At 42.5% G+C, this 19685-nt stretch overlaps 1 protein-coding gene across 2 annotated transcripts in view; it reads left to right on the forward strand.

The window, feature by feature from the left end:
• Rabep1 (rabaptin, RAB GTPase binding effector protein 1) overlaps positions 1-18071 on the forward strand; it is a 93625-nt gene extending 75554 nt beyond the window's left edge. Inside the window, exons 10-18 of one of the 2 annotated variants that reach the window (XM_090349829.1) lie at positions 597-701; positions 2507-2623; positions 3638-3736; positions 7742-7882; positions 11100-11289; positions 12397-12452; positions 15352-15450; positions 16756-16872; positions 17505-18071. In XM_090349829.1, the coding sequence (XP_090205955.1) occupies positions 597-701; positions 2507-2623; positions 3638-3736; positions 7742-7882; positions 11100-11289; positions 12397-12452; positions 15352-15450; positions 16756-16872; positions 17505-17606 (1026 nt within the window). In that variant the 3' untranslated portion in view covers positions 17607-18071. The remainder of the gene's footprint in view (positions 1-596; positions 702-2506; positions 2624-3637; positions 3737-7741; positions 7883-11099; positions 11290-12396; positions 12453-15351; positions 15451-16755; positions 16873-17504) is intronic. The other variant, XM_090349830.1, reaches the window with a different exon arrangement.
• The last annotated feature ends 1614 nt before the right edge of the window (positions 18072-19685 follow it).

The raw sequence follows: 19685 nt of genomic DNA on the forward strand, positions 1-19685 counted from the left end.
TGCATGAAGACCCGGGTTCGATTCCTCAGCACCACATACATAGAAAAAAGCCGGAAGTGGTGCTGAGGCTCAAGTGGTAGAGCTCTAGCCTTGAGAAAGTCCAAGGACAGTGCTCAAGCCCAGGACTGGCAAAAAAAAAAAAAAAGAAGCACTTGGTCAGTGAATGGGGAGCTTGTTAAGCCTGAAAGAAACTATTCTCTTTGGTTTCATATAAAATTGCTCTGAGAAGGTTTCATATAAAATTGCTCCTTACTAGTTTCCTACCTATTGTGTAATTGGAGCTCGTGAAATGGGGACTTGGGATGCGTTTGTTGTATTCCATTTCTGTTGGTTGGGTAGTGAGTTAAATTATGAGTGATGTGGTATAGCACCTTTTTCTTGCTTTGTGTTTTTCTCAGACATGTTGGTGGTAAGTTGTGTTGTTTCCCAGTACTGGAGATGATGACTTTTTAGAGACTTATTTTGACTTCTTCCTCTAAGTTCCTGGAGACATTATTCACTTCATACTATGCTTTAAGTAAGATTGCATGTGTTCAAGTATGTTCTGTAGAATTATTTTGTTCTTCCTGATAAGAGGTAATTTTGGTGCCCTTCAGGTACATAATGCTGGAAATAAACTTGGTAGACGTTGTGATATGTGTTCCAATTATGAAAAACAGTTACAAGGAATTCAAATTCAGGAGGCTGAAACAAGAGACCAGGTGAGTTTCATTTGGATATGCCAAATTGGTGAGCAGCTGTAGTTTTCACCAAAGGTAGAAAATTGTCTTTCTTCCACTTGCTGTATGAAGCATCTCTTGTTACGTTGTAAAATCATCTGTCACATGAAATGGCAGCTACATTCCCAATGGGAGTCCTGTGTGTTTCCTTTGCTTCCTTAATATTCCAATGCCACACAGGCCAGCCTAGCTCTTTGAGGAGCACTGCCTGTGTCCCCTCCCCCCTCCTCCTCTACCCAGTGCCTAAGCATGAAGTCGGCATGCTCTCATCCACACAGGGAATGCTTCATAATCTAGCGATTAGAGCAAGAAGAGATTGATTGTTGCCTCCAATAGGATACAGGCTTCATCAAATGTCATACTAACCAGACGTGGAATTTTTATTGCTTTTTTGTCATAAATTTGTTGGATTGATTAATGTTAATTTGAAGGGTTACAGAAAGTAAGCTTTGGTACATCTGGTATGTTATGGTTAACAAGCCTTAAGTACTTGGCCAATTATAGTGTTTAATGATTGGGTACATTGATGACGTTTAGGAGATGATGTCGAATTTCACAGTAGACTTGGAAAGCACATGCATGGAAGAGGTAAACCTTCCCATTCATCTTCCTAATTGTGCTTTAGTTGTTGTAAAGATTATCACCTTTGGCTTTCAGAAGAACTTTTAAGTGGAGTGGAATGACGGTGTAGGCATTTCTAATATCACTAACATTGAGTTCCTCCAAAGTGAAGAAAGAAAGTGTGCCAGTCTAGAAGATTCATGTGACTGGGTGACTGGGCATGCTGCGCTGAAGAATAATGGGGAGTAGAAGCCCAAAGCAAGATCAAGATGAGCTACTTGAGGAGGGTGATCTTTGGAAGGGGCTAACATTTAACCTTGATGACTTCTGGAGGCACTCTGGGCCTTCATGTAGAGAAATTATTTCACTTTTATGAACTATGGTCTTCATGTGGACTGTAGATTGGAAAGAAGGAGAGCATAGACCCAGGCCTTTACTGTATAGTAGGCCCAGTAGAGAATTGGTTTCCAAATGAGATCATGTATGTGAAAAAATAATTTGCTATCTGTAAAGCACAGCACAGTTGACTCTTGAGGTCTTCCATCTCTCTCTTCTCTTTAAATGGACAAGTCTGGGATATTTCTCAGGAAAAAAAAACTTTAAAAAAATTTGCAGAGTGTGTGTGGTGTGTGTGTGCGCGTGCGTGCGTCCTGGGGCTTGAACTCTGGGCCTGAGTGCTGTTCCTCAACTTTTCAGCTTAAGACTATAGTGCTCTACCATTTTGAGCCACAGTGCCACTTTCAGTTTTCTGGTGGTTAATTGGAGATAAGACTCTCACACAATTTTTGTCACTGGGCTGGCTTTTAAGTGTGATCCTCAGATCTCAGCTAGGATTACAGGCGTGAGCCACTGGTAGCCGGCTCTTGTTATATATTTTAATTTGTTAAAGAATTCTGGGGGGCCAGGAATTTGGCCTAGTGGTAGAGTGCTTACCTAGCATGCACAAAGACCCAAATTCCATTCTTCGGTACCACATACATAGAAAAGTCAGAAATGGTGCCGTGGCTCAAGTGGTAGAATGCTAGCCTTGAGAAAGCCCGAGGAGAGTGCTCAGGCCCTGAGTTCAAGTCCCAGGACTGGCAAAAAAAAAAAGAATTCTGGGCTGTGGATGCTCAGTGGTGGTGCATTTGCCTAATGTATGTGAGTCACTAGATTTAAACTCCAATAACACACATGCACACACAAACACACCTGCTCTTTTCTTGTAATTTTTTTAAATTACATAGGTGAAAAAACTTCAGGTGATGCTAAGGCAAGCTAATGACCAGCTAGAGAAGACAATAAAAGATAAACAAGATCTGGAAGACTTCATCAAGCAGAGCACCGAGGACTCAAGTCACCAGGTACATGAACTTTAAAAATGTGACTTCTGAGTGATGACTAAGTTAGATTTAATAATTCAGACAATACAATCCTGTGTTGCTCTGAAGATTTGGCTGTTTTATTTTCTCTGAGCCAAGTGCTGGTGGCTCATGCCTTTAATCCTAGCTACTCAGAAGGCTGAGGCAGCAAAGACTATGAGACTCTTATGTCCAATTAACCACTAAAAAGCTGAAAGTGGAGCTGTGGCTCAAGTGGTAGAGTGCTAGCCTTGAGCAAAAAAGCTCAGGTACAGCAGGCAGACTCTTAGGTTAAGCCCTAACACTGGCACACACACATATACAAGTTTCTCTTACTTTCTGTGGTATTTGTTTAATAGTCATTGTTTGTTTTTGTTCATGAATGGTAGTGGGCTATGCATTTCATTTCCTCTCTTATTTTTCTTAGTTACATTTTTGTGGTGCACAAGAAACTCATTAAAATTTATTTCCTTTTTTTTTTTTTTTTCTTTTTTTGCCAGCCCTGGGGCCTTGGGTCTGCTGTCCCTTCTTCTGGCTTACATACAGAATTAAAAGGTCCTTTTCCTAGGTCTCACCTCTGCAAATACCCTATAATATCTGGCACTTAGGAGTCTTTTTTTAAATCTCTCTACTGCTATAGCTTCCCATCTGAGAATGTAGAAGAAAAGAACAAAAGAGGCTAGAGTTCAGTGATGTTAATCATACACAACTAACATTAATTAATATTGCCAGCTTGGGTGATTGTAGCTACTTTGGATAAGTTTTTTTTTGTGTTTTCAAATGTATGCTTTTTTTGTGTGTGAATGTGATTTTCACTTTTCGTTGATTTATTTTTTTAGCGCTTTAATAAGTAATACTTGTAACTGTTAGGTTTATGTGTTCTTGTCTGGCTAGAGAGCAAACAAATGGTACTCTACAGCTGTCCACTTTTGGACATATGAAGTAATGAGATGGCAGGTCTGGTTTCAGAATAATCAGTTTGATAATTGTATGTCTTTCACATACATTTTTGTTAAGATTTCTGCGCTCGTCTTGAGAGCCCAAGCATCTGAGGTTTTACTTGGAGAGTTACAACAAGGCTTTTCCCAGGCAAAGCGAGACGCTCAGGAACAGATGGTGAGTCTGCCTTTTAAATACATTTAATTAAGTCGTATTTACATTTGAATTACATATACTTAACTACATATACATTGTATTGTTATATTTAAACTATTTATTTCTTTGTGTTCTATCTTAAAATCATTTTGTCTTTCCTTTGGTGATGTAGAAGTTTGAACTCGGGGTCTTGAGCTCTGGTCTAGTTGCACTGGTGTGGTAATTGAGCAGTCCCTCCAGATTGAAATCAACTTTGGTATAATTCTGTCGCCCTTCTCAGAGTGGTTACTATTATGTTCATCAGGGCATATAGAACTTTAGTGATAGACAAACACTGTACACATCATTCTTTTTTTTTTCTTTCTTTCTTTTTTTTTTTTTTTGGGTGGTTGTGGGACTTAAATTCTGGGCCAGCTACCTTTTTTGGTGGGGGGGGCCAGTCCTGGGGCTTAAACTAAGGGCATGGGTGTCCTTGGACACCTTTTGCTCAAGGTTTGTGCTCTGCCACCTGAACCACAGCACCACTCCCAGCCTTTTCTGAGTATGTATAATCGAACCCAAGGCTTCATGCATGCTAGCCGAGCACTCTACTACTAGGCTATGCTCCCAGCCCACTTTTTGTTTTTAAGACAGAATCTTGCTACTGTTTCCTCTGAAGTTAAGTTCTTCCTGCATCTGTCTTCTAAAGATGTAGGGTTATGGAAGTGTATCACCATTCCTGGATTATTGAAGAGTTTAGCAGGTGAGGTGGCATGGCATGGCGTGGTGGCATGGCGTGGCTCATGCCTGTTATCCTTAGCTACTCAGGAGGCTGAGATATGAGGATCAAGGTTTAAAGCCAGTCTGGCCACAAAGAATCTTAATACTTATTTCCAGTTAACCTCCAGAAAACCGGAAGTAGGGCTTGGCTCAAGGGTAGGGCGGTAGCCTTGAGCTGAGGAGCTCAGAGACAACACCCAGGCCCAGGGGTAGGGTGGTGGCCTTGAGATAAGAGCTCAAGGACAGTGCCCAGGTCCAGTTCAAGCCCCATGACCCCCTCTACCCCCCCCCAAATTGCCTTAGAATGTTTTGCATCAGTTATCTTATATAGAATGTTTTGGGGGGAGGGTTGCTTTTTTTCCTCATGGTTCAACCAAGGTCAGACATTTTGGCAGTACTATATTTCATGTACTACATACATGAAATGATTTGGTGAAAAAGTCAATATCATAAAGCACAAAAATGATGAATGATTTCATCATTCCAAAATTGAACTTCTCTCTGTATATTACCAATTAGATATATGGCTAGCATCTTTTGTTTTTGTGTTACATTTTCAGATTTGTACTTTGTGTTTTTGTTTTCTCTTTTGGTGCCAGTCTTGGGGTTTGAAATCTGGTGGGAGTGCTGTCCTTGAGCTCTTCTTGCTCAAGGCTAGCACTCTACCACTTCGAACCACAGCACCACTTCCAGCTTTTCAGTAGTTAACTGGAAATAAAATCTTGTACACTTTCCTGCCCAGTCTGGCTTCAAATTTTGATCCTTAGATCTCAGCCTCCCTTTGTTGTTGTTGTTGTTGGTGGTGGTGGTGGTGGTGGTGGTGGTGGTGGTGGTGGTGGTGGTGGTGGTGGTGATGGTGATGATGGTGATGATGGTGATGATGGTGATGGTAGGGCTTGAACTATGGACCTGGGCATTGTCCCTGAGCTCTTTTTGCTCAAGGCTAGCACTCTACCACTTTGAACCACAGCATCACTTCCAGTTTTCTGGTAATTGGAGATAAGAGTCTCATAGACTTGGGGCTGGGAGTGTAGACTAGTGTTAGAGTGCTTGCCTAGCATGCACCAGGCTGTGGGTTTGATTCCTTGGTACAGCATACTCAGAAAAAGCCAGAAATGGCAGAGCACTAGCCTTGAGCAAAAGTGTCCAAGGACCCTGCCCAAGCCCGGAGTTCAAGCCCCAGGACTGGCAACAACAACAAAAAAAATGTCTTGTGCCTGGGCTGGCTTTGAACTGTGATCCTCAGGTCTCAGCCTTCTAAGTAGCTAAGATGAGCCACTGACACCCAGCTGTACTTTTCTTTTTTGATTACTTTTTCTGTATATGCAGCCTGATTCATAAATCAACTAAGTGTATAAGTACTCAGACCACAGACCACACTTCTTTTACCTATCATTCATTCATTCATCATTTCTTTTCTTTCTTTCTTTCTTTTTTTTTTTTTTTTTGCCAGTCCTGTGCTTAGGCTCAGGGTCTGAGCACTGTCCCTGGATTTTCTCAAGGGTAGAGCTCTACACTTAAGCCATAGAACCATTTTTGGCTTTTTTTTTTCCTATGTATGTGGTACGAGGAATTGAACCCTTGTCTTCATGCATGCAAGTACTTTACCACTAAGCAAAACTCTCGGCCCTCTTTCCTTTTTTTTTTTTTTTGGCCAGTCCTGGGCTTGAGCTCAGGGCCTGAGCACTGTCCTTGGACTTTCTCAAGGCTAGAACTCTACCACTTGAGCCTCAGCACCACTTCTGGCTTTTTTGCTATGTATGTGGGGTACCGAGGAATCGAACCTGGGTCTTCATGCATGCTAGGCAAGCACTTTAACCACTAGGCCAAACTCCCGGCCCTCTTTCCTTTCTTTCTTTCCTTTCTTTTCTTCTTTCCAGTCCTGGGTCTTGAACTCAGGGCCTGAACACTGTCCCTAAACTTTCTCTTTGCTAAAGGATAGCACTCTACTACTTGAGCAACAGCGCCACTTCTGGCCTTTTCTGCTTATATGGTACTGGGGAATTGACCCCAGGGCTTCATGTATGCTAGGTAAGCACTGTACCATTAAGCTACATTCCCAGTCCTTACCTGTCTTTTTGTACCTCATATACATTTCATACAGAATCAGTGGAGTTTGGTTTTGACACCTCCGTTCTGTCCCTAAAAAGGAAGAGGTAGAAATATACACACATGTTCCTCTTTCCCTGTTTTCATATAAAAAGATAATGGATATTAATGGATGCAGATATTTTGTTATAAATGAATTGAAAATGATGGCAAAGCACAAGTGACCTAGGTTGAAAAAAAGGACAGCAGTGCGCCCTAACTAAAGTCAGTATCTGTGTTTTCAGGTGCGGCTAGTGTATCGCCTCAGCTGAGAAGTGTTCGGTAGCCCTCTTCATAGTGCCTCTCCCTTAACCAGATGTCCCTGTGTTCTTTCATTGCTCATTACCTAGTGTTTTTTGTATTTTTGATTTTGTCAGTACTGTTCAGGCTTCATCATTGCTAGCCAGGTTTTTGCTCTTTGCTCAGGCCACCTTAGAATACAGTTATTTCTCATGACTACTACGTCATAGGAGTGACACTTGTGAATCACCATACCTGACTTGGTTGAGATAGTGTCTCACTAAAGACAAGTCAGGGTTGTTTTGTTTCGTTTTGTTTTATGCCTGAGGAAGCTTTGAACTGAGATCTTCCTGCTCTCTACCTCCTGAATTACTGTATTATAGGTGTGAGTCCCTGAGACAAGAAAACCTGAGTTAGCATTGAGGTTAGCATTCTGGAAATGGAGGGAAGTTTTTGCATACTTATCTTTCTCTTCTACTCAACCCTGAGCTCCTCCAGGCCAAAATTTATCTTTTAGTCTTTGTATTTGCCATGGGCAGATAACTAGCAACATTTTAGCTTATACCCGTTAACTAAAATAACGGAAAGAAAATATGAACTACCCAAAATTGCTTTGCATATAATCAAACAGAAGAAGCAGGGGATGTTTCATTTTAAGAATAAGCACGTCAAGGGCTGGGTGGACTGAGCGTAGACCCCTGTAGCGTGAGGCCTGCTGGCCATGTGCAGGGCTCTGCGCTGGGCCACTGCCACATAATAAGAGAAGATGCTATTTTGTCTCTTGAGAATCAAGAAGCTTTTAAACAAGTCTCACAGCTTTATAATGAACCCCTCCATCCTCACAGTTTTATTCTATCTGGTTTTGTGTTTCTCTGGCATGGTGATCACCAGACCTGAGGGACCGTTCCGCCTATGATGAGTCTGTCTGCTTCCTTCCAGGCTGTGCTGATGCAGTCACGGGAACAGGTTTCAGAGGAGCTGGTGAGGTTACAGAAGGACAATGACAGTCTTCAAGGAAAGCACAGCTTGCACGTGTCTCTGCAGCAGGCTGAAGACTTCATCCTCCCAGACACTGTGGAGGTAATGTGTGGCCCACCCACCCACAACAGTGCAGCGCAAGGAACCATGAAATGGAACAGGTTTTAGCATAGTCTCAGATAAGCATAATCACTACCACACTTCTTGTTTTCTGAGACCATCCAGGCTGGTCTTGATCTCTGGCTTCAGCCTCCCATGTGCTGCAGCCACAGGCATACACCAGCATGCCTGGCAAATTTACAATGTTTTCATCGCCTCACACCTTAATTTCAAACCTTATCACTCTTAACCTTGACCAGCTATGAATCCACCTTTAATCTACATAGATTTCCTTGTTTAGGACTTTAATATGAATGGAATGATGCCTTGTAGTCTTGTATGGCTTTTTTTGGAGGGGTGGGGAGTTAGTTGTAGGGCTTGAACTCAGGGCGTGGGCGCTGTCCCTGAGTTCTTCTGCTCAAGGCTTCTGCTCTACCACTTTGAACGATAGTTCTACTTCCAGTTTTCTGGTGATTAATTGGTGATAAGAGTCTCTCAGGGACATTCCTGCCTGGGTTTGCTTCAAACCATAATGCTCAGATTCAGCCTCCTCAATGGTTAGGATTACAAGTATGAGCCACCAATATCTAGCTTGTGTTTTCAACATTTGTCCATGCAGCAAGCATCAGCACTTCATTTGTTCTCTCGGCTGAATAATAATCCACTTTGTGGATTTTATGAGCAGTGCTGCCATAAACATCCATGTGCACAAATGGTGTTGATGTTTCCCTTTCCCTTGGGTTCTGTGGAATCATCAGACTGTTGCTACATCGAACCACTTTACCTTCCTATGAGCAAGCAGTGTGTCTTTGTCAAGCCCTGCCACTTCTCTAATGGGTGCTAACCATCCTCATGAGTTTCAGGTGGTTTCCCTCATGGTCTTGCTAGATTCAAGGTCAATGAGTCAGTGCAGGACCAGATTGAGAGCTTGCCAGATTAAAAGTGAAGGTCACCAAGCTGTCTGTTGGTGATTATTGTTTTTGTGTCTAGAATTAAAAGCTTTGATACTTTTAGTCACTTACATTCTCTGTTGTTGGATGAACCTGGCCCTCAAAATTGTTTGTTCAGATTTCTAAACTCTTCCACTTGTAAAAACAATTATCTTTAAGGATCTTTTGTTCTTTTAAGTGTTTTATAAAATATGCAATTGGAGCTGGGAATGTGGCTTAGTGGTAGAGTGCTTGTCTAACATGCAGAAACATCACTGTGGCTCAAGAGATAGAGTGCTAGCCTTGAGCAAAAAAAGCTCAGGGACAGTGCCCAGGCACTGAGTTCAAGCCCCATGATTGGTTAATAATAATAATAAGCTAGTCACAGTGGCTCATGCCTGTAAACCTAGATATTCAGGAGACTGAGATTTAAGGATCTCTGTTCAAAGTCAGCCCGGGCACTAAAGTCCCTGAGACACTTATCTCCAGTCAATCACCAGAAAACTGGAAGTGGCACTGTGGCTCTAGGGGGTAGGGTGGTAGCCTTGAACTGAAGAGCTCAGGGACAGCGCCCAGGCAGTTCAAGCCCCACAACTGACCCTTCTCCCTCTCCATATCCCCCCCCCCAAAAAAAAATACTTCTCAGCCTGGGAATGTGGCTTGGTGGTAGAGTGCTTCCCTGGGTTCGATTCCTCAGTTCTATGTAAACAGAAAAAGCCAGAAATGGCACTGTGGCTCAAGGGGTAGGACGGTAGCCCTGAGCTGAAGAGCTCAGAGACAACACCCAGGCACAGAGTTCAAGCCCCATGACCGACTGAAAAATAAAATAACTATGTAGTTGTTGTCAAGCACTGGTGGCTCATGCTTTTAATTCCTACCTACTCCTAAGGCTAAGTTCAAGCCCAGGATCAGTGCAAGCATGTGCGCACACACATGCCCACGCACCCACATAGTTGTTAAAATTAAGTCAAATGTATCAAGTTTGTACTTGAACTCAGGGTCTGGACACTGTTCCTAGGCTTTTGTGCTCTAAGCTAGCATTTGGCACTTGAGCCACAGGTCCACTTCTGGCTTTTTGGTGGTTAATTGGAAAGAAGAGTCTCCAGAACTTTCCTGCCTAGTCTGGCTTCTGATTGTGATCCTCAGATATCAAACTCTTGAGTGAAGTAAGCCAGTGGTGTCTGACTATAAATTTATACTTTGTGAGGAACTTTTTCCCTTTATCCTACCCTGTAGATTCAACCTCTACAATTTGGATTGAATTATTTTTTTTTCTTATGTATCTACTAATAGTAGCTCATTTTATTTTTTGTGTGTTGCCATTATTTTATGTTGGTCTCTCTCCCCTCCTGTGTGTGCATACTGTGGCTTGGGTTCCTGGCAATCTTAGGAGAGGAGTCGTCCTTCTTAGCCTGGCATTCTTAGGAGAGTCGTCGTCCTTCTTAGCTGCTGACTGTGCTTTACTAAAGAGGTGGAATGGGAATCCAGGTGCTTTGACCCCCAACTCTTAAACCCGTCACCTTCCACCTCTGTGACTTTTCTTTTTTAGCTGGAGATTGTTTTATGTTTCCTAAGACTTTTATTCCTAGAGTGAACAGTTTCCTGAGTGGGGTGTGCTACACCCAGTCCCAGCACTCAGCAGGCTGAGAGCAGAGGATTGAGAGTTTGAAGATAGTCTGGTCTATATACTAACACCTTGTCTGAACAAATGAATGACAGTTACCTAAGAATACCAATTTTTACTTTAGATTTGCTTTAGGACATAGATATCTAAAAGACGACAACTTTTTTTGGGGGGGAAGTAAAACTGAATTTCTTATAGAATAATAGCCAAACCTTAAGAGAATCAGTCTTTTGCTATTACTAACCCTCTGGCCTGGTACTGTATTTGACCTTTAGTAGATGTAAGTATTTGAATGAGAGAATGAATGAATAGGTAAATAACTTTTATCCTCTTAAGAGGTCACACTAGCTTTTAGGTTTATCTTTTTGTCTTCATGTAAGCTATTATTCTTAACAAATCTCATAGTGAAGGTGATGTAACTCTTCAGCTTACACAACACTTTTGAAGAAAAAATATGTGGTTCACAGCCTACAGTTTAGGCTGAGATTATCTTCATTACTGAGACAAACTGGTGGTTAACATGACATGCATGTGCCTTTGATGACTATGTTGGGAAAAGTTAAAAATCTTCATTTTTAAGCCATTTGAAAGAACATATAAAATCCTGGTTGTAGATAGTCTAATTTCTTTCACCGTCACAGGTCCAGTAACTTTTTCTTGAATCCAGGTACTCCAAGAACTAGTGTTAAAATATCGTGAGAACATCATTCATGTTCGGACAGCAGCAGACCATATGGAAGAGAAGCTGAAGGCTGAAATACTGTTCCTAAAAGAGCAAATTCAAGCAGAACAGTGCTTAAAAGAAAACCTTGAAGAAACTCTGCAACTAGAAATAGAAAACTGCAAGGAGGAAATAGGTGAGGATAAAAGTGATCTGGTTTTGAAAGTGGGGCTGTGGCTTAAAAGGGTAGGGCGGGCTGGGAGTTTGGCCTAGTGGTAGAGTGCTTGTCTAGCATGCACGAAGACCCGGGTTCAATTCTTTGGTACCACATACATAGAAAAAGCCAGAAGTGGTATTGTGGCTCAAGTGGCAGATTGCTAGCTTTGAGGAAAAAGCCCAAGGACAGTGCTCAGGCCCTTAGTTCAAGCCCCAGGACTGGCACCCAAAAAAAAAAAAAAAAAAAAAAGGTAGGGCAGTATCCTTGAGCTGAAGAGCTCAGGGACAGTGCTCAAGCTTAGAGTTCAAGCCCTCCCCCCCCTCAAAAAAAAATGATCTCATTGAGCATTAACATTGGCATAACTTTTCTGATTGTAAGAACTAGCAAATGATCGTAGAAAAAGAAAAGTCTAGCAAACAATAAGTACAGACATGGCCTGACTTCCAATAATTGGAAGCAAAAAAAGGAAAAACAACAAAAACACCTTGTCATTAACACCTTGCCCTTTTAAGAGCACTGGCAATTACTAAGCTTTAGTTCAGTGCTAGAGTCCATGTCACCAGGATTAAGTGGTGGCATTTCCTTGCATAGCACTGGTGACAGCTAGATACAGTCTTTCCCTCTGGCAGGTAGATGTAGATAGAGGACCTTCATGACTGTGTCCATTCATGTGCATTTCATTCTTACCTCAGCTCGATTGTGGATGGTTCTGTTTCATTGGAGATAACTTTGAGAATGGACCCGTCCCCCCCACCCTTTTTTTGGGGGGGATCGGTTGTGGGACTTGAACTCTGGGCCTGGGTGCTGTCTCTGAGCTCTTCAGATCAAGGCTACCATCCTACCTCGGGAGCCACAGCACCACTTCCAGTTTTCTGGTGGTTAATTGGAGATAGAGTCTCATGGACTTCAGTGCCTGGGCTGGGCTGGCGTTGAACCAAGATTCTCAGATCTCAGCCTCCTGAGTAACTAGGATTATAGGCATGAGCCACTGCTCCCAGCTCTAAGTTCTATATCTAGAACTCTTTGGGGGGTGTTTTAAGGAGAAAATATTAATGATTGCTAATGATTCTCCTTTTCTTTCAATAGCTTCCATCTCTAGTCTAAAAGCTGAATTGGAAAGAATAAAAGTAGAAAAAGGACAGGTGAGTCAGTCAGAAGTTGAAAATAGCAACGTGTTATTAACCGAATCCTGTGTGAGAATCAAGGAATAAAAACAAGCTTGTATTCTGCCTTTAAGAAACATCTAAAGGAAGACAGTGATGGAAAACCTTATCGAAAGCCTGCTGTGCATCAGGCCATATGGTGATGGGTGGGGAGAGATAGAAGGGAGGTGTGCGTATTGGGGGCACAGGGCAGGGGTGGGGGCCACAGGGAAGACAAAGATATAAATGTAGTCTGGAGTTTCTAGCGCAGTGGGAAACAGCCAGCACATGAGCATGACATGCCATATACTTCAGTTTATGTATAGAAATCAGTACAGAACTTGCACACTCCAAGTGTTTCCCTTCTGGGTTCCTGTCCTCTTGTAGACAGCATTGATGACCTGATTCTGTTCCATGGCCTCACTGACCCTTGTCTCAAGGACTTTTGCCTCCATGAAACCTGCTCCCCATGCTCCTGGTTGCGCCTCACTCCTCTGACAGTTCACACTAATCTCCCACTGTCGGACTTTCAGCTCTTACTCCGGGCATGCCCTGTGTCTCAGTTTCCAGTCTCTGGACTTCTGTTTCTGTGGAGCTTCGCTTTTGTTCTTTCTACATTGTACCTTACGTGGCCCACCTCTTCAGCTAATCTCCCATCCACACGCTCCTGAGTGCCTGTCTTTCTGCTACCCTCATTCAACCATTTCCTAACCCTCGCTTACATTGGTGTCTCGGGTACTCCTGCCACCAGAACTGGTGACATTGCAGGCCCTTGCTGTCACATGGCCCATTGTGCCCCAGCCAGCTTTTCATCTGTCCTGAGATGTTGCTTCCATTTCTCATCATGGCTCTTTAGCCAGTCACTGTCACCTCAGCCCAGTCACTACAATCCCCAGGCAAAGGCACCTGCCCTTCCAGGCTCCTCCATTTTCTACTTTATTGCCAGTCTGCTGTTTTTGTTTCTTGGGAGACAGTGACATCTTTCTTGCCATATTGTGTCATTACATAGGTATTTGACTGAATCACCCTTCCATCTTAGGCACTATCCCCTTAGTTGCTAACCTCAACATCTGTCTCTTTATTAATCTTTCCTGTTAGTACAGGGAGGAAAGGAAGCCAACCTAGTAGTGCACACCTGTGACCCAGCATTTAGGTGGCAGTTATTGTGGCTCAAGGCCAGTGCAGGCAAAAAGTAGTAAAACCTCCTAGTGGCATATTGGTGTGCATTTGTGATCCTGTCTACATGGGGAAAGCAAAGGCAGGAGGATTGTAGTCTGTGGTTGGCTTTGAAGTCATGAGAAACCCTAGCCCAAAAGACCTAAAGGAAAAACGAGATGAGGATTTGGCTCAAGTAGACTGCCTGCCTAGTAAATATGAGACCATGAGTTCAGACCTCAGCAATATAGCAAGAAGAAGAAAAACTCGTCACTGTGCCAAATGCATTCTTACGCATGCCACCCATTCCCTCTTTTAAAATACTTCTCAGGGGCCGGGAGTTTGGCCTAGTGGTCGAGTGCTTGCCTAGCATGCCAGGAAGACCTGGGTTCGATTCCTCGGTACCACATACATAGAAAAAAGCCTGAAGTGGTGCTGAGGCTCAAGTGGTAGAGCTGTAGCCTTCAGAAAGTCCAAGAATAGTGTTTAGGCCCTGAGCTCATGCCCAGGACTGGCAATAATAATAATAATACTTCTCAGAGCCAGGCCTGGTGGCTCATGCCTATAATCCTAGCTATTCTGAAGATCTTGGTTCAAAGCCAGCCTGGACACTGAAGACCATGAGACTCTTATCTCCAATTAACTACTTGAAAACTGGAAGTGGTGCTGTGGCTCAAAGGGTAGAGCAGTTCTTTGAGCTGAAGAGTTCAGGGTCAACACCCAGGATCAGAGTTCAAACTCCACAACAACTCCCCCCTTCCCCCACCACCACCAAAAGAAAAATAAAAAATACTGCTCAGGCTGGGAATGTGACTTAGTGGTAGAGTGCTTCCCTGGGGTTGATTCTTCAGTATCACATAAACAGAAAAGGCCAGAAATGGCACTGTGGCTCAAGTGATAGAATCATAGTAAAAGAAGCTCTGCGATAGTGCCTAGGCTCTGAATTCAAGCCCCTGAACTGGAAAATAAAAAAAAACAACTTCTCAGCCAGATACTAGTGACTCACACCTGTAGTCCTAGCTACTCAGGACTCAACCCAGTTGGAAAAATCCATGAGGGTCTTATCTCCAATTAACCACTAAAGTAGCCAGAAGCAGAATTGTGGCTCAAGTGGTAGAGTGCTGGCCTTGCGCATAAAAGCTTAAGTACAACAACCAGGCTTTGAGTTAAGCCCTAGGACCAGCATAGAAACAAACAAAAACCAGTAACAAAAACACAAGTCTTTTTCCCTTTATAAAATTTTTTTTTGGGGGGGGGCAGTCCAGGGGCTTATACTCAGAGCCTAAGCACTGTCCTTGGCTTTCTCAAGGCTAGAGCTCTACCACTTGAGCCACAGAGCCTTTTCCTATGTATGTAGTACCAAGCAATTGAACCCAGGTCTTCATGCATATGAGGCAAGTACTCTACCATTAGGCCAAACTCCCAGCACCTCATTCTGTAAAATTTTTACCTCTTCACGGCAATCCACCTTCTCTGACAATCAAATGTTCACATGTGTTTGTCTCTTGAGGTTTCTCTGTCTCTAAGCTTTAAGATTCAAATACAGTAAGTACTTAATAAGGTGAATGAAAGATCAGGTGTAGAAGAACAAGTAGAACCTACACATTAAAGTGTGACTATTCCAAGCAGTCAGGTATCAGGCCTCAAGCCTGAGTGTGGACCATTCCCTCGGCTGCAGGCTTTTCCAGCCTTGTTCTGGTTTTGCAGACTGTGACTTTGAGCTTTGTCCCTTTTAATTTCACAGTTGGAATCCACATTAAGAGAGAAGTCTCAACAGCTTGAGAGTCTCCAAGAAATAAAGGTCAAGTTGGAAGAACAGTTAAAGAAAGAGACTGCAGCTAAGGTGATTTATTTTGTTTGGTTCCTTAAAAAGTGGGGGAAGTGCTGGGAGCGGAGCGCTGGCAGAGTTCTTGCCTTGCATGCAAGAAGCCCTAGCTTCAATTCCTCAATACCACATACTTAGAAAAAGCCTGAAGTGGTGCTATGGCTCAAGTGCTAGAGCATTAGCCTTGAAAGCTCAAGGACAGTGCCCAGGCCCTGAGTTCAAGCCCTAGGACTTGCAAAAAAAAAAAAAAAAAAAAAGAGGGTAGCAATTTGATCAAGATGCGTTATACTTATAAATTGACTTATTCAATTGAAATCCTTTTGTATAACTACTTAAGAATAATAAAGAGTAAAGCTAAGAATGTAGAATTTCATTTTACTTATCAAAACCAAGCAAACATTGCTGTTTTGAAGTATCACCCTTTGGTATGACTAAGAGCTTACAAAACTAAAATGAGTTTGTCTTTAGAGTCGGGTTGACTGTCCACTCTGCAGGCTCTGGAGGCCTGTGTCAGAGGCCTCACGAACTTTAGGTCATACTCTCAGAGAGCTGTTGTGCCATGGCTGACAATGCCCAGTGAGAAACATTAATGTCAGTCTGGAAGTGGAGCTGTGGCTCCGAGTGGCAGAGCCCCATAGCCCTTGAGCAGAAAAGCTCAAAGACAGTGTCCAGGCTGAGTTCAACCCCATGACTGGGGAAAAACATATAAAAATCAAATGTCACCTGTTTTGCTAATGTATCAAATTGTAAGTAGGAATACATTGAACCAGAATTACTATTTTGGTTAGAACAAAAGTACATTGGCTAATTTACTTTTGGGGGCAGTTGCCATAAGCAAAGTGCTGAAAGTTGGTATCAGTACTGCTTGGTGGCTGATGGTTTTTAAAGCTCCCTCCCACACCCCCTATGGGAGGGGGGTTTTCTTCTGGAAGACAGGAGATGTACCCCCTACACTGGGGCCTGTTTACTAAAAACCCTTGGCTGTGGAGATTGTCACAGAAGATCTCCCAAGTTGCTGTCTCTGTTGCTGTGACAGCTTCTGACCAGCAGCTATGCTTTCTGGTTCTGCAGTCATGGGCTGCGGTGGGAGGGAGCGAGCACTGTAATCCACATGTCTCTCTGGCTTTCATACACACTTGCTAACATTGTCAGCCAAAACTTTGCACTCTTTTCCTGGAGAGATCAGGGGGGCAGGGAAGTGTTGGCACCCACCTTTTCTGATAACCAAAAGCTCCTAGAGTTCCTAAAATTACTTAGGCACTCTAGTGTTAGGAACTCTAGGCTCTTTAGTATTAGTCCTCATTCCAATCTTTTGTTTTTTAGGCTGCAGTTGAACAACTAATGTTTGAAGAGAAGAACAAAGCTCAGAGATTACAGACAGAATTAGATGTCAGTGAACAGGTCCAGAGAGATTTTGTAAAACTTTCTCAAACCCTTCAGGTGAGGCATTTGGGGAACTGCTCTGCCCTTGGGAAGAGAACCTCTTCCTCTTTGTCCTAAACCCCAGCTAGCTAGCAGCCTGGGGGCATGGCCAGCCCTGCCTCGCCCCCTAGACTGCCTAACCCTTCCTTCAGGCTAGGAACCTGCTCTGCTCATTCTCTACCCTTGGCCACTTTCTCTGTATCTTTCCAATTTTGCCTAAAAGACTTATTAACTAGCTTTAGGCTCTGATTTTTTTTTTTTCCTTTTTTAACTACTCCTAAGAGTCTATCTACAATGTAGTATTCCCTCTGGAATTCCCCTCTCCTCTCCCAACTCCTGTCCTTCAAGCAGGTGTGTCCTCTCCCCTGCTTCCTCCCTCCTCCACCTCCCAGGGTGTTCTGGGAACATCCAGTCACATTTGGTAAACTGTGTTTAAATTTGGTTTGCTTGTTGCTGCCCAATGAACCATGTGAGGCTTAAGGGTTCTTCTCAGTTAACTACAGAAAACGTGTGTACCTCACGGTCTGTTACATGGAAGCTTTGAGGACTTTTCGCTGCTTCCTTCTTCAAAGTGACAGTTCTGTGAGTTCATCTGCTGCTTCTCAGGTAGGTGGGGTTCGCAGCTGCTAACCTCCCCACTGTTTCTTCAGGTGCAGTTAGAGCGCATCCGGCAAGCAGACTCCTTGGAGAGAATCCGGGCAATTCTGAATGACACCAAACTGACAGACATTAACCAGCTCCCTGAGACCTGACGCCCTGATGCAGGATTCTAGCCTGCACTTTGGGTTTTTAACTCATCCTTAGAACATTAATTATTATTTAACTCTTAACTGAAGCAGAAGTCACAAAAAGAAGGACTGGAGAAGTGTTCATTTCTAGTGAAAGAAAACTGTACAGCACAGGAGCAGTCAATACACTTTCAGCGGAACACTAACAGGATTCTGCACTCGATCCCAACAGGCGTGGGATCTGCTCTGGTGATGGAAGAAGTGCTGTTTCCTTACCTGCTTTCTTCAGCATAGCTCTCTGGAACACATTTCCCTATCCTAAAGGAACTTTCCAGTAGTGTTTGGAATGACCATTTCTGTTCATAGATACCGGGAGAGTTACTTTTTCTGTTGTCTAGAGCTCATCAGTAGCCGTGTTCAGCTAGCAGACAGAGGTGTACACGTGTGCTTTATGAATATTTTATATTAAAATACGAAGTGAGAGCAGGCCATTGGCTATTGACTGTATTTCCCTTCCTCTGTGAATTTTCTTTATACCATTTTATCTTTACTTCAGAAGATCTTAAATGCTACTGAAATTTGCCTAAGAATCATTTAAGACTATGGCAAACCAAACCACTTCAAGAACAGAATTAAGGGATTTGTAAACTTGGCGGAGACCAAATCTATTGGGAGTTGAGTTTATTAAATAAGGAAAAGCACAAGAAACTGTTTGGAAGCACTTTTCTGCACACCCGGATGATCTTTGTGGGCCCACAGACATCAGGTGAAGCTGAATGGAACCATCTACTCCATTTTGAAGTGTTTTAGTCATTGGATCAGTGGAAAAATAAAACAAGCTATGTCTGACAACATCTAGTATACATTTATAAACCTGCTTATCGTCAACTTTAATCAAAGGGCATGAATGCTATTTGTTTCAAAAGTCTCACATACAAAATGGTGGTAATGAGGTTCAACAGATCTCTGTATTTTTCTTTCGTATCATTTAGGTCTGGGGTATTATGTGATAGCACTTAGAATGAAGTTGGAGAATATGATCAGTTTGTAAATCCACTCAGCAACAGCTTGATAGAGTGGTACAGAAGCAAGGGGAATGGACTAAGATCACTGCTTACTGTTGCAGTGTTAGCTCAAGTAGCTATGTTGATTGTATTACAATGTTTAATCTATTATATAGATGGCTCAAAAGTAAAAAGCAAAAAAATTTTTTTCCAAGAAACGTTTGTGGTTATGCTGCATAACAGTGGGTACCCTAAAGAAACCTTATAAGAATTAGTGAACTGAGTTTTCTGTTCACTTAAAGCCACCATCAACTTTCTTATAGTCATTATGAATTTGCCCTAAAGACCTTGTTTTCTTCCATAGAACAATGAAAAGGACTATATTACCTCATCCCGTGAATTATTTTTATAGTCTTACACTCATGATTATGAATTTAAAAGTAAGTGTCAATTATGGAAATAGCGCTAAAAGCTTGCCATGCATGAAACATTATTTTAATTGATTTAAAAGTCTCTGTATTTGGTTTAAAGGAAAAATATAGCCTCCTTACAAGGAATTTTATTAATTATAAAATGTGATTCAATTATGTAGGTTATAAGACTACACCTTGGATAGGCCCCATGCTGATTTGTTTTAGGTTATTAAAATGAACATTATCAATCATGATGGGTAATCCATACTCTTTCTGAAGCATCCAAATGAACTGTCCTTTTGAGACTGAGCACCTGACAACACCTGACATACCTGTGTCTCTGTGAGCTGAAATGCTCACAATTAGAATGAAAACAGCTGAAATCCATGCAACTGAGAGTGATATCCAGGAAAACATACACAGACTCTAGGTTTTAACAGTGCATTTCTAGGATGGAAACACTGTGATACTATCCAGATAACAATTCTGTAAACTTGAGGGTTTTTCGCATAAATGGAGTCTGCACCATGAACACCATCAAAAAGATCACTTAAGCTTCAAGTGTTCCCGTGCTTATTATATTCAGTCTGTACACCTGTTCTGGCTTGTCTCAACTGACTTACCTCTTAGCTATAACAAACCTTACCATGTGGCTTTTAATTGCCTGTCACGCAGCCATTTCTCCA

This window comes from Megascapheus bottae, chromosome 17, assembly GCF_031878675.1.
Source record: "Megascapheus bottae isolate mThoBot1 chromosome 17, mThoBot2.hap1, whole genome shotgun sequence".
Taxonomy (NCBI): Eukaryota; Metazoa; Chordata; class Mammalia; order Rodentia; family Geomyidae; genus Megascapheus; species Megascapheus bottae.